At 47.8% G+C, this 22,881-nt stretch overlaps 1 protein-coding gene across 1 annotated transcript in view; it reads left to right on the forward strand.

The window, feature by feature from the left end:
• PARK7 (Parkinsonism associated deglycase) overlaps positions 1 to 22,881 on the forward strand; it is a 105,587-nt gene that overhangs the window by 53,619 nt on the left and 29,087 nt on the right. Inside the window, exons 3-4 of the mRNA XM_069621847.1 lie at positions 17,864 to 17,923; positions 18,876 to 18,945. Coding sequence (XP_069477948.1) covers positions 17,864 to 17,923; positions 18,876 to 18,945 — 130 coding nt within the window. The remainder of the gene's footprint in view (positions 1 to 17,863; positions 17,924 to 18,875; positions 18,946 to 22,881) is intronic.

A 22,881-nucleotide genomic window follows, 5' to 3' on the forward strand; every position in this document is an offset into this window, starting at 1 on the left:
AGCAGGTATCATTTAACAAATCCAATAGCTGGTTGAGCTACTCAAAGATGGCGCCCATACTCGAAACGCCATGAACACAATAGAAGGCCAACTTATGTTAAGCAGGCTCGCGGTAACGCAGCATTTGTACCCGAGACGGCAGAGAAGAGCAGACGAAGGAGGCGTTCACTCAGTCGCGTTACGATTGGAAAAGATACCGAGGTAAACCTATTTCATGGGCTTCACATTAACAGTAGTTTTTTCACATCAAGAGAGGTTTAAAACCTTACTCTTTTTAATTATTGTCAACAGAGACTCCACAGAAAACACGCTCACCAGCGAGTGGATTGAGCAAGCACATAAACAATTCTGGATTTAACGTATGGGGAATGCTGACCTAAAGACAGGTAGGCAGTTCCACCTCGAATTACTAATTCTTTAAGAAATGAATAGTTCGAGCTATCCCCTAAATACACGTTCAACATATTTTTGCAGGACAGCATCTACATAACTTCCAAGGAAGTCGGGAACCTACAGGTTATCCACTACTGATCCAGACAGTTTAATTGCTGCTATTGGTTACAGGTAAGCAGTATGTTGTTTTCCTTTTAATTAGGAATAAGACAGGCTGAATTATTTGTGGCGACAGGGGGACCCAGCACTATGAAATGGCGCTTGCTCCCCCTGAGCCACACCATGTATTATATTTGTCTGACACTGATACATATATATCTTTCAGTGACCACTTAATCCATCAGAACATAAACACTCAGACTACACTCCAAGTCTATCACGAAGGTTGGTGCCATATAGTACCTTAATGTTACTCAGTATATGAAATTACGCATATGAATATCGGAATACTCATTGAGTTTTTCTCTATAATTAATTTCTGGAGAAATAGAAAGAACAGTCGCCCAATATTTAAAACCTGAAGAAAGGCGTATAACGCCCGAAAAGCGTAGTTAAGAAGAGGGGACCATTGTTATATTAACATCGAACAATTTGTGTCAACCCAAATATTGGGACTCATCTATGAATATCATTACAAATGGCCATTACTATTGAATGTGATATATACACACCAGTGCATTCTTATTCTTTGGAAAGAAACAACTTGTGTCTGAAAGATTTGATTTAACTGTTGAATTAATTGAATAAGTGTACGATGTGGAACAATACACGTATATATTTTATATAAATCGGAAAATTGGAAGTTTACATTGTTTGAATCATTGAAGGAAATAATTTATTTTTGATATTTAAACAAAACAGTGCAATTTATTTACCAGTTGCTGTGCCCCAGTTTATTCACCGTGATTGTGCAATGAATCTTCCCAGTACCCTTAGTTATATGGCCCTCTACAATTGGTTGGCACGCTTGTGCCTTGTCTGGAACATTCGGCTCGTTAGCAGCACATAAGCTCATACCTAGGTGCCGGCAGGTGGACGTGACTTTACTTTCCCACCCAATTAGCCCGATAATCTCTCATCGTCCATGCTGTCTGCCATGAAGATTCCCTTTTGCATTTGGCCATGCAATGTATTCTCGTCTCTGTGAATAGGTCAATAGAATTCCTTGCCCCAAGTTGAGATCACAATTTGTACAGTTAAGATTTAATCATATGTCGACCATGGAAGTATTGGGGGCCCGGTCAGTGCTGCCTAGATCAGAGAGATCTTGTAGGTTTTGCAAGCTAGGGCGCTGCTTGGAAACCTTCGCTCACTTACCATCTGCTAGGCCACATTGGGCACAAGCACTCTGATAGATTGTGAATCAACCAGCGAATGTATATACCTGAACTATTCTGGAATAGGATTTTAGTAGTTAGTGAAGTATCTGTCAATTGCCGTGATAAAATGTACTGAATAAAGTTTTTAAAAAAAATAAAATTATTTCAGTCGGACAGTTTACCACTTACAAAACAGCCCCATAGCAGGATTCACGCTCCTTCTCTTGCACCAACAATTGCAAATATCTTTTTGACAAGCCTTGATAGTGATGGGTGCCTATGATCAGCTGACATGTCCTCTTGTGTTCCACCTGTCCCTGGTAGGGGTCATACCATGACTGGAAGGGATCCAAATCAAATGAGGGGGAGGTTCTCGCCGTTCATTCATAAACAGATGACTGAAATCTGTTAATAGAAATGGCCTGTCCTTGGTCGGAGCCAGAGGAAATCGGGCCTTGGCCATCCAGTACCAGGCTCTCAAAACCAAGATAGCCCTCTGCTTATGACCGTGCAGTAAGGTTTGAGCGATTGTTAGAAAAGTGCAGAAGCCACAATCCTGGAAAAAGTCCATCGCTTCTGCATATGGAGCTGGTCTAAAACTGAAAAACACCTTGTGTTTTTTCCAGCTGTTGTTATCCAGCCAATGGTGGGAACACCATAGGTTGTGCGTCTCTGGACGATAGTCCACTCTAGCCTTTTGTGAAAACGGATGCAGAATTCTGTGACTTTCACAGCCACCTCTGAAAGGCTTTTGGATCGTGTATTATGCTTGTTTATGTAGCCAACAGCTGAAATTCTGTCCATTTTAATGTTTGGTTCTATGTGATATTTTTTGCATTTTGAAGGCCAAACTGAAAAAAGACACCGGTAAGCTGGTAAGATAGCTCAGCGGGTTGAGCGCTCACTGCTGCGATCTGCGCGTGATCTGCAGGTCGCAGGTTTGAATCCCGGCAAGACCAACTCAGCCTTTCATCCTTCCGAGGTCGATAAATGAATACCAATTTCGGTTGGGTGATATTGTATGTAAATACATGCTCTGTAAAGCGCTTTGGATAAAGGCGCTTCATAAATAACACAACATGATCATTATTTCAGCCATTTGTGTGGCCGCCAAAATGCAGAAATATCATCCTTTCAACCCCACTTCTAGTAAATTGAGGGGTTTCACACCCCTGTAGAGGAGCAGGTCGATGCATATTCCCTAGCTCTCTCCCCCTCACTGCTGTCCTACTGGAACAGCAGGAGAAGGGCTATATGTAGAACCACATGTGTTGTGCCTATACCGCGTCGAGTGTATGAGATACAATATGCACTCGAGCCACCATACCAAATGTACCCTCGCATTGAAAGAGTGGAAGGATGTCAGAATGCACCTTTGGACATCGTGCAACGCTGAGTGAAATCTGATGAGGCCAGAGCGATGTCATAAAGAAGATATAATCTGAAACAATATGAAAATACTTAAGAATAACGATGTAACTAAGGTGACAAGAGAAACATTGGTCAGAAAGTTACTTCATCCTCTTTATATACAATTACTTAGTGCATATTTGCACTTATGTACAAAATGATAAACGCATGGTAGATGTCATGATGCCTACCTCCAAGGAGCCAGGTCCGACCCAGCGACCCCAGAGGCAGGCATCATTTCCCCCAGGGGAGTGCCAGTGGGCCCAAGCTGGGGCCCTTTGGACGCAATCCTGGCGCCTTAGGCGCCAGGCTCATGTTGGACCTCTGTCCTGGCGCCTTAGGCGCCAGGCTCATAAAGCTAGACATGTGTTCAAATGTTTTAATGTGCACTTACCTGATGCAGACCATGCTGCCACATCCAGGCCCTCTTGAGGCCTGAATGGAACTACTTTACCTGTGGGACTACTTTCCACCCGGGTGTGGTCGGGGAAGGATACATACCTGATCGGAGGAAGGATACATACTTGGGACTTCTTCCAAAGCTATTTAAACCACACCCGATCAGCAACTCACGCTTCGCGTTGTTCTACTCCTCGCAGCTGGACGCTCACCGTGTCAGCTCCTGCATCTGGACTTCAGCCACGCCTGTCAGCATCCTGGGTCACCTGCAAAGGGAGACAAGAGACCTACCAGCTAATCTGCACCACAGAGACATCACCGACGATCCTGAAAGGGAAAACATCATTTTTAAAAGCATTTCGTTACGATCGCTGCAGCGCTGCATTTCACTCGCCTTTCCTGGGTTCCTCCATCTTCAGCAGCGATCATCCGGATACACAGCCACTTCCCAGAGCCTAGAGAAAAAGACAAGAATAAGAGGTGAGAGAAGGAAGGGAATAGGAAAAGCTCAGTTTCCTTCTAAGACTTACCTGTTGGGTCATTCCCATTTCATTTCGGGTCTTGCTGCTTCCAAGCAGGACCCCGGCCCCTATGGGGAAAAAAGACAAAGACATTAGATGAGCGAATGCAAAAACATTACCTGAGCGCTCATCTATGACTTACCAGATCTTTACTGGAACTGCACGTTTCACTTCGGGTCGGCGACATATCTCTGGCATTCCGAACCCCGGCCCCTATGGGGAAAAGATATCAACATCAGCGCTTTATTGCAAGGAGTTTCCAAAGGAATCTTCATTCATCACCTGAAAAAAGACAATGAACATTATTATTTAAAGCTTGAACTTTTGAACTTGCAACAGAACTTTTACAGCGCCTTACCAGTATAATCAAGCTTACCTGAACTCCCATCCAACCTCAATCCAGTGAAGTAACTGGGTTCAACGCGCCCCTGCGTCAGAAGCAGGATGGAGAGCTCGTCCTTTCAGACCCTAAGGTGAGACTTCACGGGGAATCGTGGAAGGGTATCGTGGAGGGTTGGAAGAGAGTGGGAGGCTTGAGCATAACTCAGTAGGTAATACTCCCTTTTCACGCACAGGGGAATATTCCTGCGAGCCGGAGAAGCCAGAGTAGAGGGCCCTTCCTGTCCATCTTCAGAGTCCCGAAGCCAGACCTGCGCCTCCGTGGGAATCAGGTGAGCGTTACAGTAGACAGACCTATAAAAGTTTGCTATAAAGGAAAATATAACATGGCAAGGACGGCCATGATGGCAAAATGGACTTTGGCTTGTGTAAAGATTCAATCCAGCTACCTCAAACAGATAAGGAGTGCAGAGTCGGGAGGCGTTGGAGAAATAGCACTGTGTGCAAAATAAAGAGGAGTCTGTGTTGGCCTGGGATCAAGGATGCTAGTTCAAGGAATAATCGCAAGGCACAAAGGGAGGCAGATTGATAAGCCAAGGCACAAAGGGAGGCAGACGGATAAGCCATATACGTAAGACATATTTCTCTTAGATTAAAGAAGAAGAAAACCTTTGCAGGAACCAAGTATTGGACAATTAACAATGGATAAGGCTGTTACAAGATGGAGTGAGCAAGTCTCTAGAGGCCAAGGGGAGTAAGGACACCCAGTATAAGTAAATCAAATAGCAGTAAATAGGTCGAAATGGACAGATGAGCGGTCTGTTCTCGTGATTCAGAAGTTGAAATCGAGAGCTACTCATTGAGCCTCAGTTGAAAATAGCGATGTGCTTACACTCCCTTGAATTTCCTAGAATGGAGAGCAGGCTACAAGGTCAACTACAGACAGGAAACGTTGGTTTATGAGAGAACTAATTGGCATAGTGGGGACGTCGCTGAAGCAACTGGGTTTCGTTTTGCTTGCGTGGTGCTAGCGAACCGTATGTTCAAGGTTGGGTGAGCATGCCAACCAATCAGAGGGTCCATGGGGCAACGTGTGCTATACAGTGTTGCATAGACCAATCCGCAGCCATTTTCTCTGCTATAATCGGTATTATATGTATTTTGAGGTAGTTCAAGGCATGTCCTACAGATAAAGGGCAGCCAATGAAGTACTAACCCATATGCATGCCACAGGTACATATGTTCCCCTAACCAACCCTTCCTGTCAATCGGTCTCACTTTGCCATAGATGCCGCATATTGAGGTATATAACATCGGTATAATCAAGTGTGTGATTGTGCGAGCATCAGTCCATTGTTAGTCAGTTCACCCTGTTTATTGAATTGAGAATAAAGCAGTACTTTGCCATATTTTCTGAGTCTGTCCGGTTATTTGGTCTGAGATCTTTATTGGTAATTCCATCTCCCTGATCCCCTTTTCCGCCACCCTTTCCCTGCCCAACACAACACATTCCCCCTCATTCTCCACCACTCACCATAACACACTTTTGCCTGTGCCCTCCTCCCTTCCTCACCACAAACATTCAGCCACCTCTCTCTTTCACACACACACACACACACACACACATGCGCACACACACACGCACTCTTGACTCCTATGACTTCGCTCGCCTGATCCACCTGTCAGCCCCTGAGCGCACGTGTGCGTGTCGCAGGGAGCTGCTGTTGTACAAAAGATGGCGGGTGCAGCGAGAGGAATGGAGCGTCGGTTCGGGCAAGTTAAAGGCATGGTCTAATAAAACATTTTATTTAAAAAATAGATAGGCAACATAAAAAAAAATACTAGCATTCTCTTTTTTAAAACTTCCTATGTAACATTTTGAGCTATTCAAGCTCAAAATTCGCAAAAGCAAGCACATGGGCGCATCCATTTTGTGAAATGGATGCCCTCCTGTGCTGGCTTTTGCTTTTGCGGCACTAATGAAGGAAAAGCCAGCCAGCTGTAGTAAACAAAAGCTACCGCTGGGTGGCTTTCCCTTCATTAGTGCTGTACGCGGAGGACGGGGACTGGAGACCAGAGCAGGAAAGCTGCAGCTGAATCTCGGTAAGTGCTATTTATTTTTTTTAAAAAATAAGCACTAGCTATGGTTTTTTTTTTCTAATTTTTTCCGGGCTGGAGGAGCCCGGAAAACTTAGAAATAAAACCGCAGCTTTAAAAACGTTGTATTTATGTTTGCGGTCGCTTTTGAAGCGACCGCAAACATAAATACAACGTTATTGTGTTGGAAAACGCTGCGCGCTGCGGTTTTTCTTTCCAAGTTTCTCAGGCTCCTCCGGCTCGAATAGCTCAAAATTTTACATAGATAGTTTTAAAAAAGAGAATGCTAGTATTTTTTTTTTATGTTGCCTATCTAATTTTTAAATAACATTTTTTACTAGACCATGCCTTTAAGTAAGGAGAGAGTGTTTGGGGTTTGATTATGTGATAGGTTGGTGAATGGGGTCTGTTTTATCGATTTTAGAAAGACCGAATAACCGCCTTTAATCAGTCTTTCTAAATCGATCATAATCGTGGGTGAGATAAAATAATCTGGTAATTCACACTGAATGTTTACTACACATGGGGAAGTGAGTCTTTGTAAAGCTGTAAACTTCACAGAACCCAGCTAAAATCTACAAACTGATGCTATTCCTAAAGGCTCCTGCTTGTACCCTGGACCTCCATTCCAAATTGAATCATTTGATACACCATACTTTCAGGGTTGCCTCAAACGCTGCAAAGATCTGGGATAGAAGAAAACATTGCTCTTCTGTTTAAGGCTTATAGATTTGGAATTCGGTTCTTAAAACTATGTAAATCAGACTACTGCATTAGTAGTCTAAGCCTTTCCTTCGAGCCTGCATTTGTAATCTCTGAATGGAAGAGGATGGTTATCTGAGCCAGTTGTTGGATGGATTTTGTGTATGACACTACCTCTCAAATCCCTCTTGATGGACCCCAGTTTGTTTCAGAGTAGACTTAATATAGAGCTTCTGTAGTTAACCAAAACTCCTAGAAACTGCAGAATTGGAGATGGGTAGCTCTCAGATGTCTCCTAGTTTATGATGAAACGCAACCAATCCAGTATCTGCTGTCGGGCAAAGGTGAGTTGAGAAATCTCTGTGATTTGGCTATGATAAGAATGTTTTGATGGGACAGCATGGGAACACCACATGGTTAGAAAGCTGGCTGCTACAAGCTGCAGTAGTTTAGCATATGCTCAACAGTAATTTACAAAACGGAAAGGGAAGTAAACTGCGAGCACCTTCCTTCCTATGCAAATTGGAGAATTATTTTGGGATCGAGGTGGGATCCTTCAGGTTCATCCCATGGATGCAATTAGTCTCTTATGTCGCTTCCATCTTGAAGTGATGGCACACAATGAACCAGTTGAGATCCCTCTGCTTTATTGCAAGATGTAGACCTTTTCCCCTCTTCCACACTGAGGATATATGGAAAGGTACCCTCGGTATACCTGTTCTTCATCCGTCCCTGCACCTCCTGGGAGATCCGTGCATGACCTTTTTTTATTCATGCGTTTCTCTCTTCACTGAACAAACTGCTGAGATTTCTTTGTAAATTAAAGTACAACATCCTGAACTGTTTGCAAAACCCATGGATCTTGTGAAACATGACAACCTTTGTGAGACTCCAGATAAAATCCTACCCTGGGAGAGGATACTGCAGCCTTCTTGGCCCTTTTAAACTGTTTATGTACACTTGACCCTGCTGGTTAAAGGTGGGTGGTAATCATGCCTAGACTTTCTGGAATTGACGATGTTCACTTTTCTTGGCACGAGTGGGGGGGAGGGGAGACACAAAACGTGTCGGGAGCGACAACCGGAAATAAGATATGCAATGGGTGGATACCGGAGCCTCTGTCTATTAATCTGTGACTGGGAAATGTATAAGATGCCGACACTCTACTGTCTAATATGAAACTACTTGGGCTAGGCGAGCCCTCTCTTCCCTGTATGTCTTGCCAACTTAAAATAAAGTTTTTTAAAAATTTTTTTAAAGTCTTATTTTTGTGAAGTGAAGCAAATGTGTTGCCTTTTTTTATCCAAACCTTTGTTGAAATGGCTCCAAACTGTCAGCCATGTTTTCTCCGCCTCCCCACCCACAACACCCTATGTTTGGAAATGAGCTTAAGAAGAATGCCCTTTCTTCTCCCCTCCACGCCACCCAGGATGTGGATAGATGAGCATCCCCTTAGAAACAGTGTTCCGCCGAGCTGCTCATCTACATATGATCGAATTGAGTCCCCCTAACCTCCTTTACACCCCCCCCGACACAATTTAGCCTTCTGACAAATCTTATGTTTTGTCCAACGTCCCCTGAGTTATCAAGAACTCCATTTTGACAAGTGTATCGCTCCGGATCTACCCCTTTGAATTCCTGCCAAATTTCTATGTCTGGCATGTTGGGGGAAATTGAATTGTTGGCATTCTGCCTTCATTTTCCTTCTTTTATCTGTAGAGGGGTGTCATTGTTTTGGTATTTGACTTGGCAACTCGTTTTGTATCTTTCATTTATTGGGTATTTATAAAGCGCATATACAACAAATTGTGTTTCGAGGTGCCACAAGACAAAAAAGGGGGGAGGCAGGGAAGAAAACCACAATAACTGTCCTACTAGGCCTTGTCATTCGGATCGTGCAAGTGCAGTAACAAGTGGAGGTGGATTGAATATTGCTAGGGTGGGAGGGTAGTGCAGAGCAGAGGTGAGCCGTACAAGTGGAGTTTTAGAAGAGGGCCCATGGGACTAGGCAAGTGCGAAGGGGAGGCCAGGTGGGCAAGTGCCAGGCGATGCAGGAATGCAGGCAGCGAAGACCACATGCTAAGTTAGAGGAAATGGGGGGACCAGGCTCTGTAGGGATGCACACCCTGCCAGGCTAGTCGGGGTAAGGGGTCCCGGAAGGGCAAGTGCAGGTTGGGAAGGTATGGAGGGGGGCTGCAGGGAGACCAGGGTGCTGGGGGAGGAGGGACTGGTGCCCTGTAGGACTCAGAAGGGACCAGGCAGTCAGTCAATGTGTCAGAAAGGGGCATTAGCAGGGGAGGTCCCCTGGTCCGAACCATCGTCATCTGTGTGGTCAATACTAATGGGTTTTCCAGTCCCCCCTCTATGGGGAATAATGGTGAGGCATCCTAGCCATACTTCCCCAGGTGATTGGCCTAGAGCAGGTCTGACTCTCTTGCTAGACTACTATTCTGCTCCTGGCCACAGGTTTGGTAATTGCCGTAAGAACAACCCTTAAGGATAGTCCTGCTTCAGTCCTTGGTGGGTAGGCATTGGCAAATCACTGCACACCTTTGTGCCCACTTGATTTTGCCTGAGGCCTTGCCATGATGGAGCTGACCCACGTCTCTTATACCCTCACCCCACCCTCTGGGAAAATATAGATTGAAATCCCTGGGAGATCCCTGGGAGATCTTGATTAGTTCTCGACTAGCTCATCAAAAGTTCTAAACAATGTGTCAGTTTTCTTTTCTAAATGCTTTGTACGTCTTTAGTGACAGAAATGCAATATTGTACACATTCCTTCCTCCAGTCGTTGCGGAACTAGTTGGGGTGTCAGTTTGACAGTCTCTTGCCCTGCCATGGCTGCCTTCTGAGGGATGTGCCTCCAGGTTTTTCATCAAGCTTGTAGCTCTCTGCATTCCTTGTATATGTGAACAAAACACTCTGCACCTGCTAGCCCTCACACACTTGCTGCTCTTCCTGTCCGCAGTGATCTTCCCCCAAGCTCCCCCAGCATTCACAAGGCGTTGTCTTGCTCGATAAACCCCGCTGCCACTTGCTTTGCAGTCCTTTTCTCCAAAGGCCCCAACTCGCAGCAGCAACCTTCATTGCAGAGCTACAAATGGCAGTAGGCTTCCACCATGAGTCTGAACCTTCGTTTTCAACAGTGCAAAGTTCCACGGGCTAACTGCACATATCCTATTGGTAATATTGACTGGAACAGTCGCACTCATTGAATATGATGGGAAGGTAAGTCCATGCACTCTACTCATCTGATCTTCAAGCAGTAACAAGAGGAGAGGGGACAGAGATGGTTAAAAGGACTGTCAATTAGTTTTGGAAAAGGAAGATTACCCACTAATGGGGACTGTGAATGGAGTATTGAACTTGTAGTTCATTGGAAACCATGTTTATTTTCACTCTTAGGGGGTAATTCATAGAATCCAGCGCACAAGTGGCGCACGCGGCTGGCGCACAGTGTGCGCGTGCGAATCCCTGCGCCAGCCGCGTGCGCTAAAATCCAATTCCGCGCACAGCGTATTCATGGATTCCAGCCACCAAAACCAGCCGTGGCGCACAGTGGCGCAGCGACCCTGCAGCAGCGCCAGTTACGCCCCCAAGAACGCCTCTCGCGCAGGGAAAAGCCATCAATATACCCAATCCAGCGCAAAGGGCTGCGCTAACCCTGTACCAGCACAGCAAGCGGGCTACGTGTATCACTGGGGTGCGCGGGAAGTACCTCACGCGATTCCATCAGGGTACGTGTATTTCGGGGTGCGCGTGAAGTTCCACACGCGATATCAGCAGGGTACGTGTATTTCAGGGTGCATGGGAAGTTACACACGCGATTTCCGCAGGGTACGTGTATTTCAGCGGTGCGCGTGAAGTTCCACACGCGATATCAGCAGGGTACGTGTATTTCAGGGTGCAGGGGAAGTTACACACTCGATTCCATCAGGGTACGTGTATCTCAGGGGTGCGCGGGAATTTCCACACGCGATTGGGCCCGTGCGAGCAGGGTACGCGTATCTCAGGGGTGCGCGGGAAGTTCCACACGCGATTCCATCAGGGTACGTGTATTTCGGGGTGCGCGTGAAGTTCCACACGCGATATCAGCAGGGTCCATGTATTTCAGGGTGCAGGGGAAGTCTCACACGCGATTACAGCAGGGTACGTGTATTCCAGGGGTGCGTGGGAAGTTCCACACGCGATATCAGCAGGGTACGTGTATTTCAGGGTGCAGGGGAAGTTACACACGCGATTACAGCAGGGTACGTGTATTCCAGGGGTGCGTGGGAATTTCCACACGCGATTGGGCCCTGCGAGCAGGGTACGCGTATTTCAGGGGTGCGCGGGAGCACCACACGTGAAGTGCACGTGTGGGTCCTCCCAGGTGTTCCCTCTACACCCTCCACGGCCCCTGCAGGTGGCTCACACCACAGGGGCCTACCCTGCACATGTCCTGCAGGCACCCCATCCACCATGGCCATGCCCCCCAGCCAACCCACATGTCAACTTGCACTACTGCCCACCAACGCATGTCCCCCCTGCACCCCCAGCCACCAGGGGCACCCTCCACAGGCCCCCACCCATGTCTCCCAGCACCCCCACCCCCGTCTCCCAGCACCCCCACCCCCCAGCACTGTGGGGCACCTGCCAGCAGGCCCCCACCCATGTCCAACTCATGTTCCACACCCCCCCACCCCCCAGCACTGTGGGGCACCTGCCAGCAGGCCCCCACCCATGTCCAACTCATGTTCCCCACCCCCCCCCACCCCCCAGCACTGTGGGGCACCTGCCAGCAGGCCCCCACCCATGTCTCCCACCACCCCCACCCCCCCAGTCACCAGGGGCAGCCTCCACCAGGCCCCCACTCATGTCCCCCTGCACCCAGGTCCTCACAATCCCCAATCATGTGCGTTATGGTCAGCCTCCACAGCCAAAAGGCCCTACCAAGTAACCCATTCACCCACATGGAAATGGAAATTACATGTTACACCCCCAATGTTCATAAAGCAAATGAACCCATGTCCGTCACACACAATGGTTGCAAATGAATGGGAAAACACCCAACATGACATGCATGAAACCAATGAGATGATACCACACAGTGAAGTATGAAAAGAAAATTGTATTAAAAAAAATTGAATGCAAATGAAATGAAACAAACTACAATGGCAATGAAAAAAAGATAAGCTGCATGTCCGTCCAAAAAAATCAAAACTACAAATCCAAATCCAAAAAAAAGTTGTTCAAAGTCACATTAAAAATAAAATCAATCCAATGAAGAACTATGTACAAAACATCCAAGGGTCCATGAGCCCAACTGAAGAAAGGAAACCTACAAAAAACCCTAACTAAAATGCAACTATATACAAAAAGTGGAGCTGTGTCCGTCGACTCCAAATCATAAGAAGAAACAAATGAAACCTAAAACTAAAGAACTATATACAAAGGCGGCGGGCAAGTCCAGCGGCTCACTCCGTGGTGTTCCGGGCCAGGGCATCATCAAACTCCTCGTCTATGTCCCGGAGGCGGTCCTGTTCCATGGCCCCGAGGGTCCGCAGGGACGACGCCATCTGCTCCTCCAACCCCCTGCGGATTGCCTCGAGGCACTCGGCCCGCCTCAGGGCCCTCCGCATGGAGTTCTCCGCCCTGACCATTGTGAGCCGCGCCTCTTCCGCCCGCCGCTGCTCCGCACCTATATGCTGGCCCAACCGCTGCCACACGGAAGACACTTCCCGTCCTGGGTCCTCCTGCCCTCCGGCCGATGCCTGCCCCTCCGATGTTGATGGCCCCGAGCCATGATGCCTCCCACGTTGACTCCGCTGCTGCCTCCGACGCCACTGCCTCTGCCAGCACGACGGCATCCAGGCTGATGGAATCCGCCGTCGTGCACTTGCCCTGCCTGATGATGCCGGCACATCCTCCATCTGCTGGGGTACAGTTGCTGTGGTGTCCACCCCTGCTGGACCTCTGACTCCCGACTGTGGCAGGGATGGGATCCCCACCGAGCTGGCTGCATTGGTCAGGGCAGGTCCACAGGGGGCCCTGGTGGCATCTGGGCCGGAAGACGGCAAGGAGAACGACTGGCGTATAGTCTCCACAGAGGAGAGGGCCGCCAGATTGGCCGACACATGCAGGAAACCCCCGAACATGGACGATCCCAATTGGGCCACGTCGGCACGGTGCTCTTCGTGATGACGTGCGTGCTCCTCCTGGGAAGCACGCACGGCATCACGAATCACAGCCGTGCGCATCGCGACCCCAATCAGGACCTTCTCCATACGGCCAGGGGTCCCCTCGTCCGCAGGTGGAGGGGAGTCAGATGACATGGACATCCCCTCTACCTGCGGACGGGCCTGGGACGGGGCATCCCTGCTGGTGCATGGTGGTGCACCCACAGGGTCAGGGACAGCGACATGCACAGGCCCCTCCACGGTGACCTGTGCTGCCTCCTGCCCCTGGACTGCACCACTTGCACCAGCAGGGATGCCCCCACCAGGCCCCATGTGCGCCTCAGTGGCGGCCTCCTCCTCCTCTGTGGAAACCACCAACCTGGATGGCTCCTCACCGTCTTCTGCCGTAGCAGGCCCCTGTGGGGGCTCACCCACCCCTTCCGCTGCAGCCGTGGGGGCATCCCCACCGCCTTGCTCCACAGCGCCGTCTCCGCCCTCTTCTTCACTAGCCGCTGCGTAGAGGGAGACATAGAACACAAGCATCAGGGTACTGTACAATGGTCCCCTAGACAGGAAGCAATAGCAGATGAGTGCCACTGTCAAAGTACACTTCCATCATGTCCCTCCACAACACATGTGTCAGTCCAGGCAAAACACACAGTGACAGTCATGGTGCATGCCATGGACATTTCCATACATGTCCAATGGACTCTCGAAACATACAATGTAATGGAACTGACATGCATCATGGGTCATGCCTATCACATGCACACACTTCACCTCAGTCACATCCATCTGGCCCCGTACACCCCAATCACAGTGGATACAAGGATGACTAGGCTGCATCAGTGAATCTGTACATTGTCACAGACATGTGTCATGCATCCATGGCATCCACAAGTCACAGACACGCAGGTCAGGCACACAGACATGGACACCATATATGTACCTGGCATCAGCACCCATCCCCCACCCATGTCCAGGAACAGAGACTGCCATGCTCTCATGTGTACAATCTGCATAGGGCTCCCCATGTCGCATTTAAACACATGCAACAACCGTGCGGTTCACACATTACTGGTCGCACATGCATTACCATGATGTCCCTGCACACATACATGCGTACATGGCCTATGTCACACATACGGGCAAGTATCAGACAACCAGCACACTGCAACATGCCCTGTCTCACACAGCAATGCTTGGCCACTTACCGCTCAACTCCAGACGGGTCTCCCTCTCAAGGACCTGCGCGTGGAGCGCTGGGTGTACGCGTTCCAGGACCCCCATCTGGATGGAACTCATGCGGCCCCGGCCCCCCTCCACGAGGCGCCGGGCCTTCATGAGGGTCCTGGACCGCATGTCTTCCCAGCGCTTCTTGACCTTCTGGATGGTGCGGGTTGCCACCCCCTCCGCGTTGATGGCAACCACACAGTCGGCCCAGATCCTCTCCCGTCCTTCCTTGTTGGCGCGGGACGATCCGAAGAGGGCATCATACTGCCCCAGGACTTGCTCCACCAGGACACCAACTTCGGTGGCAGTGAAGCTGGTGCCCCTCTGCCCGGGGGTTGCCACTGGTGCCAGATGTGGATGTGCCCGACATGGCAACCCCAGGGGCAGGAGTGGGTGGGCAACTGGGTCCTGGGGCTGGGCTGTGGAGCGATGTTATCTGAGTCGGGAGTCTTCTGTTCCAGCAGGGGTGGACACAGCAACTGGACCCCTGCAGATGGCTGATGTGCAGACACCAAATGGCAGGGCACGGTGGCAGCAGGCAGGCAGCAGCAGATGGCACGTGGGAGGCTGCTCGGGGCACTGGGGGGCAGTAATTCGGCCTTCTGGGCAGGAGCGTGGTCTTCCGTGTGTTTTCGCGTGGCCAGCTTGATACGGAGTGATTTGGCACGTGAAAATCCTGCACGTCAGCGTGAAAATCGAGGAAAGGCCCTTAGCGCGTAAGCGCGTCAGCACGCGTACGCAATTTCATTGGACCAAAAGCCCGATCGCGTGAATAAGTTCACGCGAACCCCTGATGTACACGTAGCCCGCTCCCCCAGGCCCGATCGCGTGAAAAAGTTCTCGCGAACCCCTGAAATACACGTAGCCCGCTCGCACAGGCCCAATTGCTGTATGTTGCCACTTTTGTAATGCGCAGGGACGCTACCGCCTGCCTTCGTGTGGCGGACGTGTTTCGGCTTGTGCATGTCTTTGGCTGTGCGTGGCTTTGCCCTATTCGATTCCATGAATACGTGTGGTTCGAGTGCGTGTGGGCATTCCGTCTGCTTCCCTGCAGTACATCCCCAGTTACGCCCTTATTTTTGCGCATTGTTCCCCATTCCGCGCGTTACGCCCCGTGTCCCGCCCACTTTCTGGTGTATGCGCCGAAGTTGTGCGCTTTCACTGTGCGCGTCGCGCACGCCTTTCGGGATGTTGCTGTGACTTGTGTGCCATGCACGGGTTTGGCGCACATCCCGGGGTGTACACGTGCAGGAACTTCCATGAATCGCACGCGTGCGCCTGTTTTTTTCCGCTTGCGCCTGCTTGCGCGTAGATTTTCGGCGCACGTTTGTTCCATGAATCGGCCCCTTAGTGTTTATGAACAATTAAGATGCTTAATAGAAAGCCTCGAGGTCATAGAATACACCCTGCTCTTCGGTCCTAATGTGTAGGGATCCAGTTAACCTATATTGAATCAATTACTTTTTTAAAGATCATATTTAAACACATTACTAAAATGTAGAATAGATACAAATGTAGGTTACAATATGTCTGGGCGGGGTTCTTGGCGAAACTGGGGGTGCCCCGTCAGCACAACTTGGTGTGGAGGGAGTATGACTGGAATTGCTTCCATGTGTAACCTTCGGAGGGTGGGGGGAGTAAGGATGCACCAAGTGCATGTAAGGGATGGTGAAGATGATATCGGGAAGTAATACTGTCAGGTAAATGGTATTCATTATAATCGGATGAAGTCATTTTAAAAGCAGGGGGACTGTAGTCCTCTATTTTGTTAAATGATGACCATTTCAAATCTCTTCCCAGGCTCCAATCAAAAATTCTTTGGCCAGCAATGTTTCTTTCCTGAATATGTCCAGGAATCCAGCATCTGCAGTATAGAGGAAATTATGTCTGAATGTGTTTTGTCTGTAGAACACTTACCTGTTTATGCCTCTGCAGACTTTTGCCAAACAAGGTAATGGTTTTTAAAAACTCTTGACACGTATGGCAACCCGTAGTTCTGTGTCCTCCAGACATTAGCTTGAACGCTCTTTGGAAGAAATACAGACTTTTTTTCCGCTTCTCCTCCTGCTGCTTACAGTAGTCCATGATGTTGCCAGGTAATACCAGGCCAATTCTATTCTCGTTGGGCCGCTCTGGCCGACATCTGTTTGGTTAGTAAATGGCTCCCCTTTGTTCAACGACCTCGCTATTTTTGTTTGCAGATGTATAAAGTTCAAAACCCAATCTACAGGTCAAATGGGATATGAACTAACATTCCCACTTAAGTTATTTTCTAAATCTATGCAACTTAATGGAATTGATCTCTTACTACTAATGTGTCATGGACTGTTGCTTTACAGCTTGAGGCGAGGGAGGGGTTTAAAATGGATATTTCTGTTGCAAAAGAAGATGGTTTGCGTTCTTAAGGGCAATTTGTTTTGTTTGTTGATGGCAGTAGATCCTTGCCACCCAGTCTTTTCCCCTCTTCTCTTTCTACAGCTGGAATTTGGAAGACCTCTGATTTTTCCATTTTCCTTCAGTAAGCCCCTCTACTCGTCAACACTACATGAGGGATAAATGCTGGCTAGACCTAGGTTTCCTTTTACAGAAGCCAGCAGAAGTCGGCCAGTTCTCACCCGGGATCATTGCCAATTTTGTTTGGTGCTCGCATGGTATATGTTAAATGGTTTTAGCCTGACAAAGTTCTTAAAATCCTACTTGACTGAAACCATTCTGAAGAATTCTCACATGTTTGAACTTGCTATTTAAGTAGTTTTAGGTTTGTACTTTCACGCGCATTAACCTCCTTCCTTTTCACCGTACACCACCTCTCAAAATATGAATCCAGTCTTGATCATGTCATTTAAGTATTCTCTCTGCCTATGCTGTTGCATTTCTAAGAAATACACAAGTTGTGTATTGACTGCCCGTATCTATGAAGCAATGTGTGCATTTCAGGTATGTCCAGAAGCCCACCTGCAAGTATACTCAAAAATAATGTTCTCTGTGCATTCCTACAGGCACTGATCATGAGATGGCATTGCCCCTAGATAATGTAGACTGGCCATGAAGTCTTGTTTTTCAGTTTATAATTTGTCTCATTGTTCTGCTTTAAGCCTAGGATGCCATTTGCCCATCCTGAGCTTCAATGTTGCACGGGGATGAAAGATCACCATCTGCAGTGGAATGCCCTGTTTAGGCTTTGTCGGTTTCCATGGTTTTGTGGTAGTCTGCATTGATTGCTCTAACTACTCGGCATCATTTCATGGTGGAAGAACATGTTTAATGCTGGATCTTATTTTTTTTTCAGGGCACATATGATGTGGTGGTTCTTCCTGGAGGAAATTTGGGTGCACAGAATTTATCCGAGGTAAAACCTTAACCTGTTTATGCACCTAGGTATATTTCGGAAGCCTCCTTTACATGAAATATGCCAGAGGCCTCCCACCTGTACTTTAGGGCTGGCATTGAAGCCCCCTCGGGCTAGATTGGTGCTGGCGAGGCCAACTTGCTTGTGAGCACACTACCACGCTGGTTCACAGCCATAGTAGTGGAGGCTTTTTTTTTTTTTTTTTTTTTTAACAAGTACTTTTTATTGGAATTTGTCAAGGGATACAAATTAAACACAACTCAGCAACCACACAGTATCCTATGAACGTAACGGGATGGAATAAAAAAGCCGCCCTCCCCTCCCACCCTCCAAAAACTCTGGAGCCGAAGAGCCGACGGCAGATGTCCTTGTAGCAAACACAGTAATAACCGGGTACGAAGAAGAAAATATTGCATATACATTCAGGTGACCACTCCCTTGAAACATTCATGTACTACACGTCTGTGTCCTCTTGAGAAGGTATGATGCCCAGTAACTCCATGCTTCTAGGGCACCAGGCTTTACGTGCACTCTCTTTCAAAAAGTTCAATAAGGGAAACCAAGTCGACAAATTCCCCATGGCGGCCCTGTAATGAGTATGAGAGCCACTCCATAGCGACTACTGACCACAATCTCGCCACCCATTCGTGTTCTCGAGGCGGGTCTTGTGATCTCCACTTACGAGCCAGTGCCAGTGCTGCTGCCATCATCATATTGACGTACAATATACACTCTGACTTGCTATGTAAGAAGTGGAGGCTATTTAACATGGTTTTTCACCAGGCGGTTTTAATCATTTTTTAACTCCCTAGGTCTACAGCATTTGATGAATATTTCATTGGTTAATTAGAATGAATGTTTTGTACTAGGATTCCTGTCGCCCCAGCTGGACTTCAGTGTTCTGCTCTATGAACTTGTATTTACTCAGGGTGTCCTGCTCTCTTCCTTCTAGTCGCTTTCTGTGAAAGAGGTACTGAAGAACCAGGAAAACAGTGGAGGACTTATTGCTGCCATCTGTGCAGGTATGATGCATTCATTGGTTACTAGCAGAAGTACATGATGACGCTGATCCTATAGATCACTGTTTCCGATTCGCTTATCGCTTGACGTGCTTTGCACCCTGAAGTAAACTGCACTGAGAATGGGTGCGTGTGGCTGGCTGACATACCCTGGAGTGGGTGGCGGGGAGTATGAAAGTTGTTGTGCTGCTGCATACTGGGACCTTCTGTGCCCCCTCCCCACCTCGTCACCTCACCCTGGCATAGTGCAGTTTGTTGCGGTGCAAATCGCTTGGAAACCGTGCATGCGAGGGCCTGGACATCGAGTTTTGTTCCTCGTGCCAGAACCGGTCCTTCTGTGACCACATTGAGGTTTCGCCAATTTTAAGGCAACAGTCTCATGTGCCAAGGTGCTGAAATACAGGGAAAGGGGTGGGGTGTCTAAATGTCATGTACCCAGTAATATCTGGAGGGTGTTAACGGGCAAGTATACACTATTATTCCAGTTGCTGGATGCTAGCCACCCTGACAAGTCTTGCACTTTTAAACAGCAAATTAATATTTGTTAGAGCTTTAGAGCTGCAATCGGCTCTCGCCAATATTCTCTTGCGGGTCCACTTTTCTGGCACAAAAATGCTTGGGCAGTGTTGGCAAAGATTTTATTTTTGCACCTTTTTCCTCCATAGATTGCTATGGGACATCGTTTATTTTTGCTTGTTTTGAACCATATTTCTCAGAGGTCAGTAAAGGCTTCTGCGTTACTTCTCTTGCCTGTTTTGCTCATTCTTATGGGGAAACTGCTCAGTCCTCAAGACTGTGTCTTGACTGGGAGACTATGTCTCTTTATAAATTCTGGCATTGTTCTAATTGCACATGACCTTACAGTGAAGTGCAGTTAGGATGCTTAATGTCTGTCTTTTCATATAATGGCTTTTTGGTTAATGTTCATATGAGCCTAAGACCAGCTGGCAGCAGCTGTGATATTTTTACAGTTTTTGTATTCTTTTACTTGTGCACTTTTGCATTTACCACAAATGACTACTAAAGGTGGCTAGCACCCTAAAATGGCAGTGTCTCAAGGTTTTTTGCATTCTTTGGTAATAATATTCTTTGGCCTGGTTCCTTCCTTTGCAGGCCAGGCAGTACCTTATATGGAAATCCCTTTCCCATTGAAAGCTGTGACTTTCTCAGGCAAAGGGACCTGTACTGTGTGTGGCCAGAGGATGGGTCTGCAACTGACTAGTCCCAATCCACATCCCTGAATCCTGAATGTGTGTTGTTGGGCAGATGTTGTAGCCAGTGGCTACCTAGCCACTGGCTGTTTGAATGATGTAGATCCTTACCATTGGTGGGTTTGGACTTTCTACCAGCCTGAATCTTGGATAAAAGGAGGACTACTGCAGATGTTCATGAGATCATCGTTGGAACCAAGACTTCAAGGAAGAGCATCCCGCTGACTATAGCAATGACTCCAGCATTGTTCTGGTGAAGCTCTGCTCCTCTACCAGATCGGTGCTTCGACCCTTGTATCAGTGAGAACAACCAGTCTCGACCCCTGCTCGAGTATCTGTGCCTGCTGAGCCTGCCGTGGATGGAAAGAAGACTTCTGCGGAGCAGGAGATCTCAAGGGAGCAAAGCTGCCTGTCTGCAACAATCAGGCAGCGACAGGCGATCTTTAGTTGGTGAACAAAGGAGCGGGCCCTGCACAGCATAAGCCGGATCCAGAAGACTGAAAATTCAGGAGCAGGCATCTTGTAGCACAAGTTAAAGATCCACCAAGTGCCAAAGATGCTCTCTGAATGGTGACGGCTGCAGCAAGTTATCCCAGGAGAAAGCTGGTCGGGGACACTTCTGAAGGCTCGGGCACGGATCGTCACGAGTAGTTGGTTTCTCCCATGGGCCCAGGGGTCAAAGCACTGACAAGGGCCTACTTAGATCATGACAGAAGGGCAGGGCTTCACAGGGACTGCACTGGAATTGATGCAGGTCAGCTGCAACGGTTGTCCAGAGGTTTTCTGCGAGCTGCACCTCTTCGTAGGAGGTCTTGGCTCCAACAATGATCTGTCGAAGGAATACAAGAGTCCTCCTTTTATCCAAGATTTGCCCTAGAAGCCCACCAAGACTCCATCAATGGTAAGGATCTTCACCATTTGAAACTGGCAGTAGCTGCGTTTCCATGGATAGCCACTGGCGACACATTCTGCCCAGCATCACAAATCGTTTGATGTGCACTGGGACTAGCCAATCACCGCCTCAAATAGGCCACACACAGACTACCACTTTGCTCTGAAAAGCAGAAGCTTTCCCTGGGAAAGGGCATTAGATATGACAATTCCAGTCCCTAGAGAAAGCAGGAAGGAGGCCAAAGGATCTTGTGGCAGAGCCATTTTAGAGTATATGGTACTCTTTATGGCAGCATGCGGCAAAATACAGAGTGCACAAGCAAAAAGTCAAAAACACGGTAGAAGAATATCTGCTGCCACCATCCTAACCTGGTTATGATTTCCTTTTAGTAACTATGTAATTACAAATGCAAAGTCATAAGGATACAAAGTATCCTAACCACACCTCACTTTAGGGTGATGTGTGCAGCTTTAAAAATACAAGAAATCCACTAAGGGAAGCCTAGTCTCCCAGTACTGATAGTCTTATGGACTGATCAGCTTCCACATAGAAATTAGCAAAACACAAGTAACCTACCAAAGTCAGTCCAGCAGCCAAAACCAAGCAAAACTAAAGGTTGCCCCACAGACGTCTATGGGAGGAAATCGGCAAAAAAGCAAAAGCTTTCCCAACACCACCTTAAGAGGCAAAGGAGATGCACCATTTAATGCATTGGCTGTTTAGCCTTTGACACTCTGATCACTGCTGTACTAGTAGTAGTGTGGGGCTGACGAGTAGTTTAGAAAGAACCACCCTTTCCTGTACTCCTTCAGAGCAGTAGTCCTTTCGTGACCCTTCTTTCTGCTGTTAAGACGTATTGATGAAATAGTCCGAAATTGGTGATCTTAAAACCTAGATAAGGCACTAGACTTGCCACAGGGCAAAATATTTGAGCTCGGGAGGAAATATCTTAAGCCAAGCACATGTATTAGGTTGGGGAAAAAGTGTCAAGTTGCTAGCTACTAGCCAGACACCAATTCAATCGCCCTCTCCGTTGTTCACATGCACACAGCACAACATTTCTTACTCGCCAAGAGTCTGTTACCACTCGCTAGTGGCAACTGCACATTTTGAGGCTTGATTAAGCTTATGGGTATAACTCGATGAAGGAAGCATGTGTGCCTTCCGAAATGTTTCCTATAGAATATGTTCTTCTTATACTTTACCAGGGTTCGAATGTGCTTACTCCATCCTTCAACAGGGGTTGTGTTGCAAGGCTTACTTGCTTTGCGAGTTTCTGTATTCACTGTCAGCACGGCTCTTGTAAAACATTGCTGGACTCCAGTCCTTTATTCAAAGGAATGCTGTCACCTGGTATTCTAACCTACTTTGTTCCTAAGAACCCCCCCCCTTCTTGAACACATGGGTGTCGGTGCAACAAGGACAACTTGTATAGAAGATGACCTCCCCCTCCCCCCATGCACCGAGGACAGGGGTAGGCCATTTCGCCTAGTTCCGCAAAAAAAACCTTTTCTCTTCGTGTTCAATAAGTTATCAAGCCTGCCTTGCACCACTGCTTTTCAGCTACAGTAAAATAAAGTGTAGCGATTTTATGTCACGTTCTCATAAGGAGGCACATGTAAGCTGTATGTGGAGTGCTTTTCAGTTTGGCTGCCAGCCAATGTAGTTTACAGAGAACCATCGGCTGTTAACATTGCAGTTGCCCTTTTGGTTGCAGATGGAGAAAGGTTAAAGGGGTACGGTTACCGCATGAGCAGTTATTTCAGGTTGAATGCTGGTGCGCCTGGACAGTCTGAGTGCTGGAAAGGGCAGAGGTAATCTGCCCAATTTTACATG

This window comes from Ambystoma mexicanum, chromosome 5q, assembly GCF_040938575.1.
Source record: "Ambystoma mexicanum isolate Mex_15411 chromosome 5q, UKY_AmexF1_1, whole genome shotgun sequence".
Lineage (NCBI taxonomy): Eukaryota > Metazoa > Chordata > Amphibia > Caudata > Ambystomatidae > Ambystoma > Ambystoma mexicanum.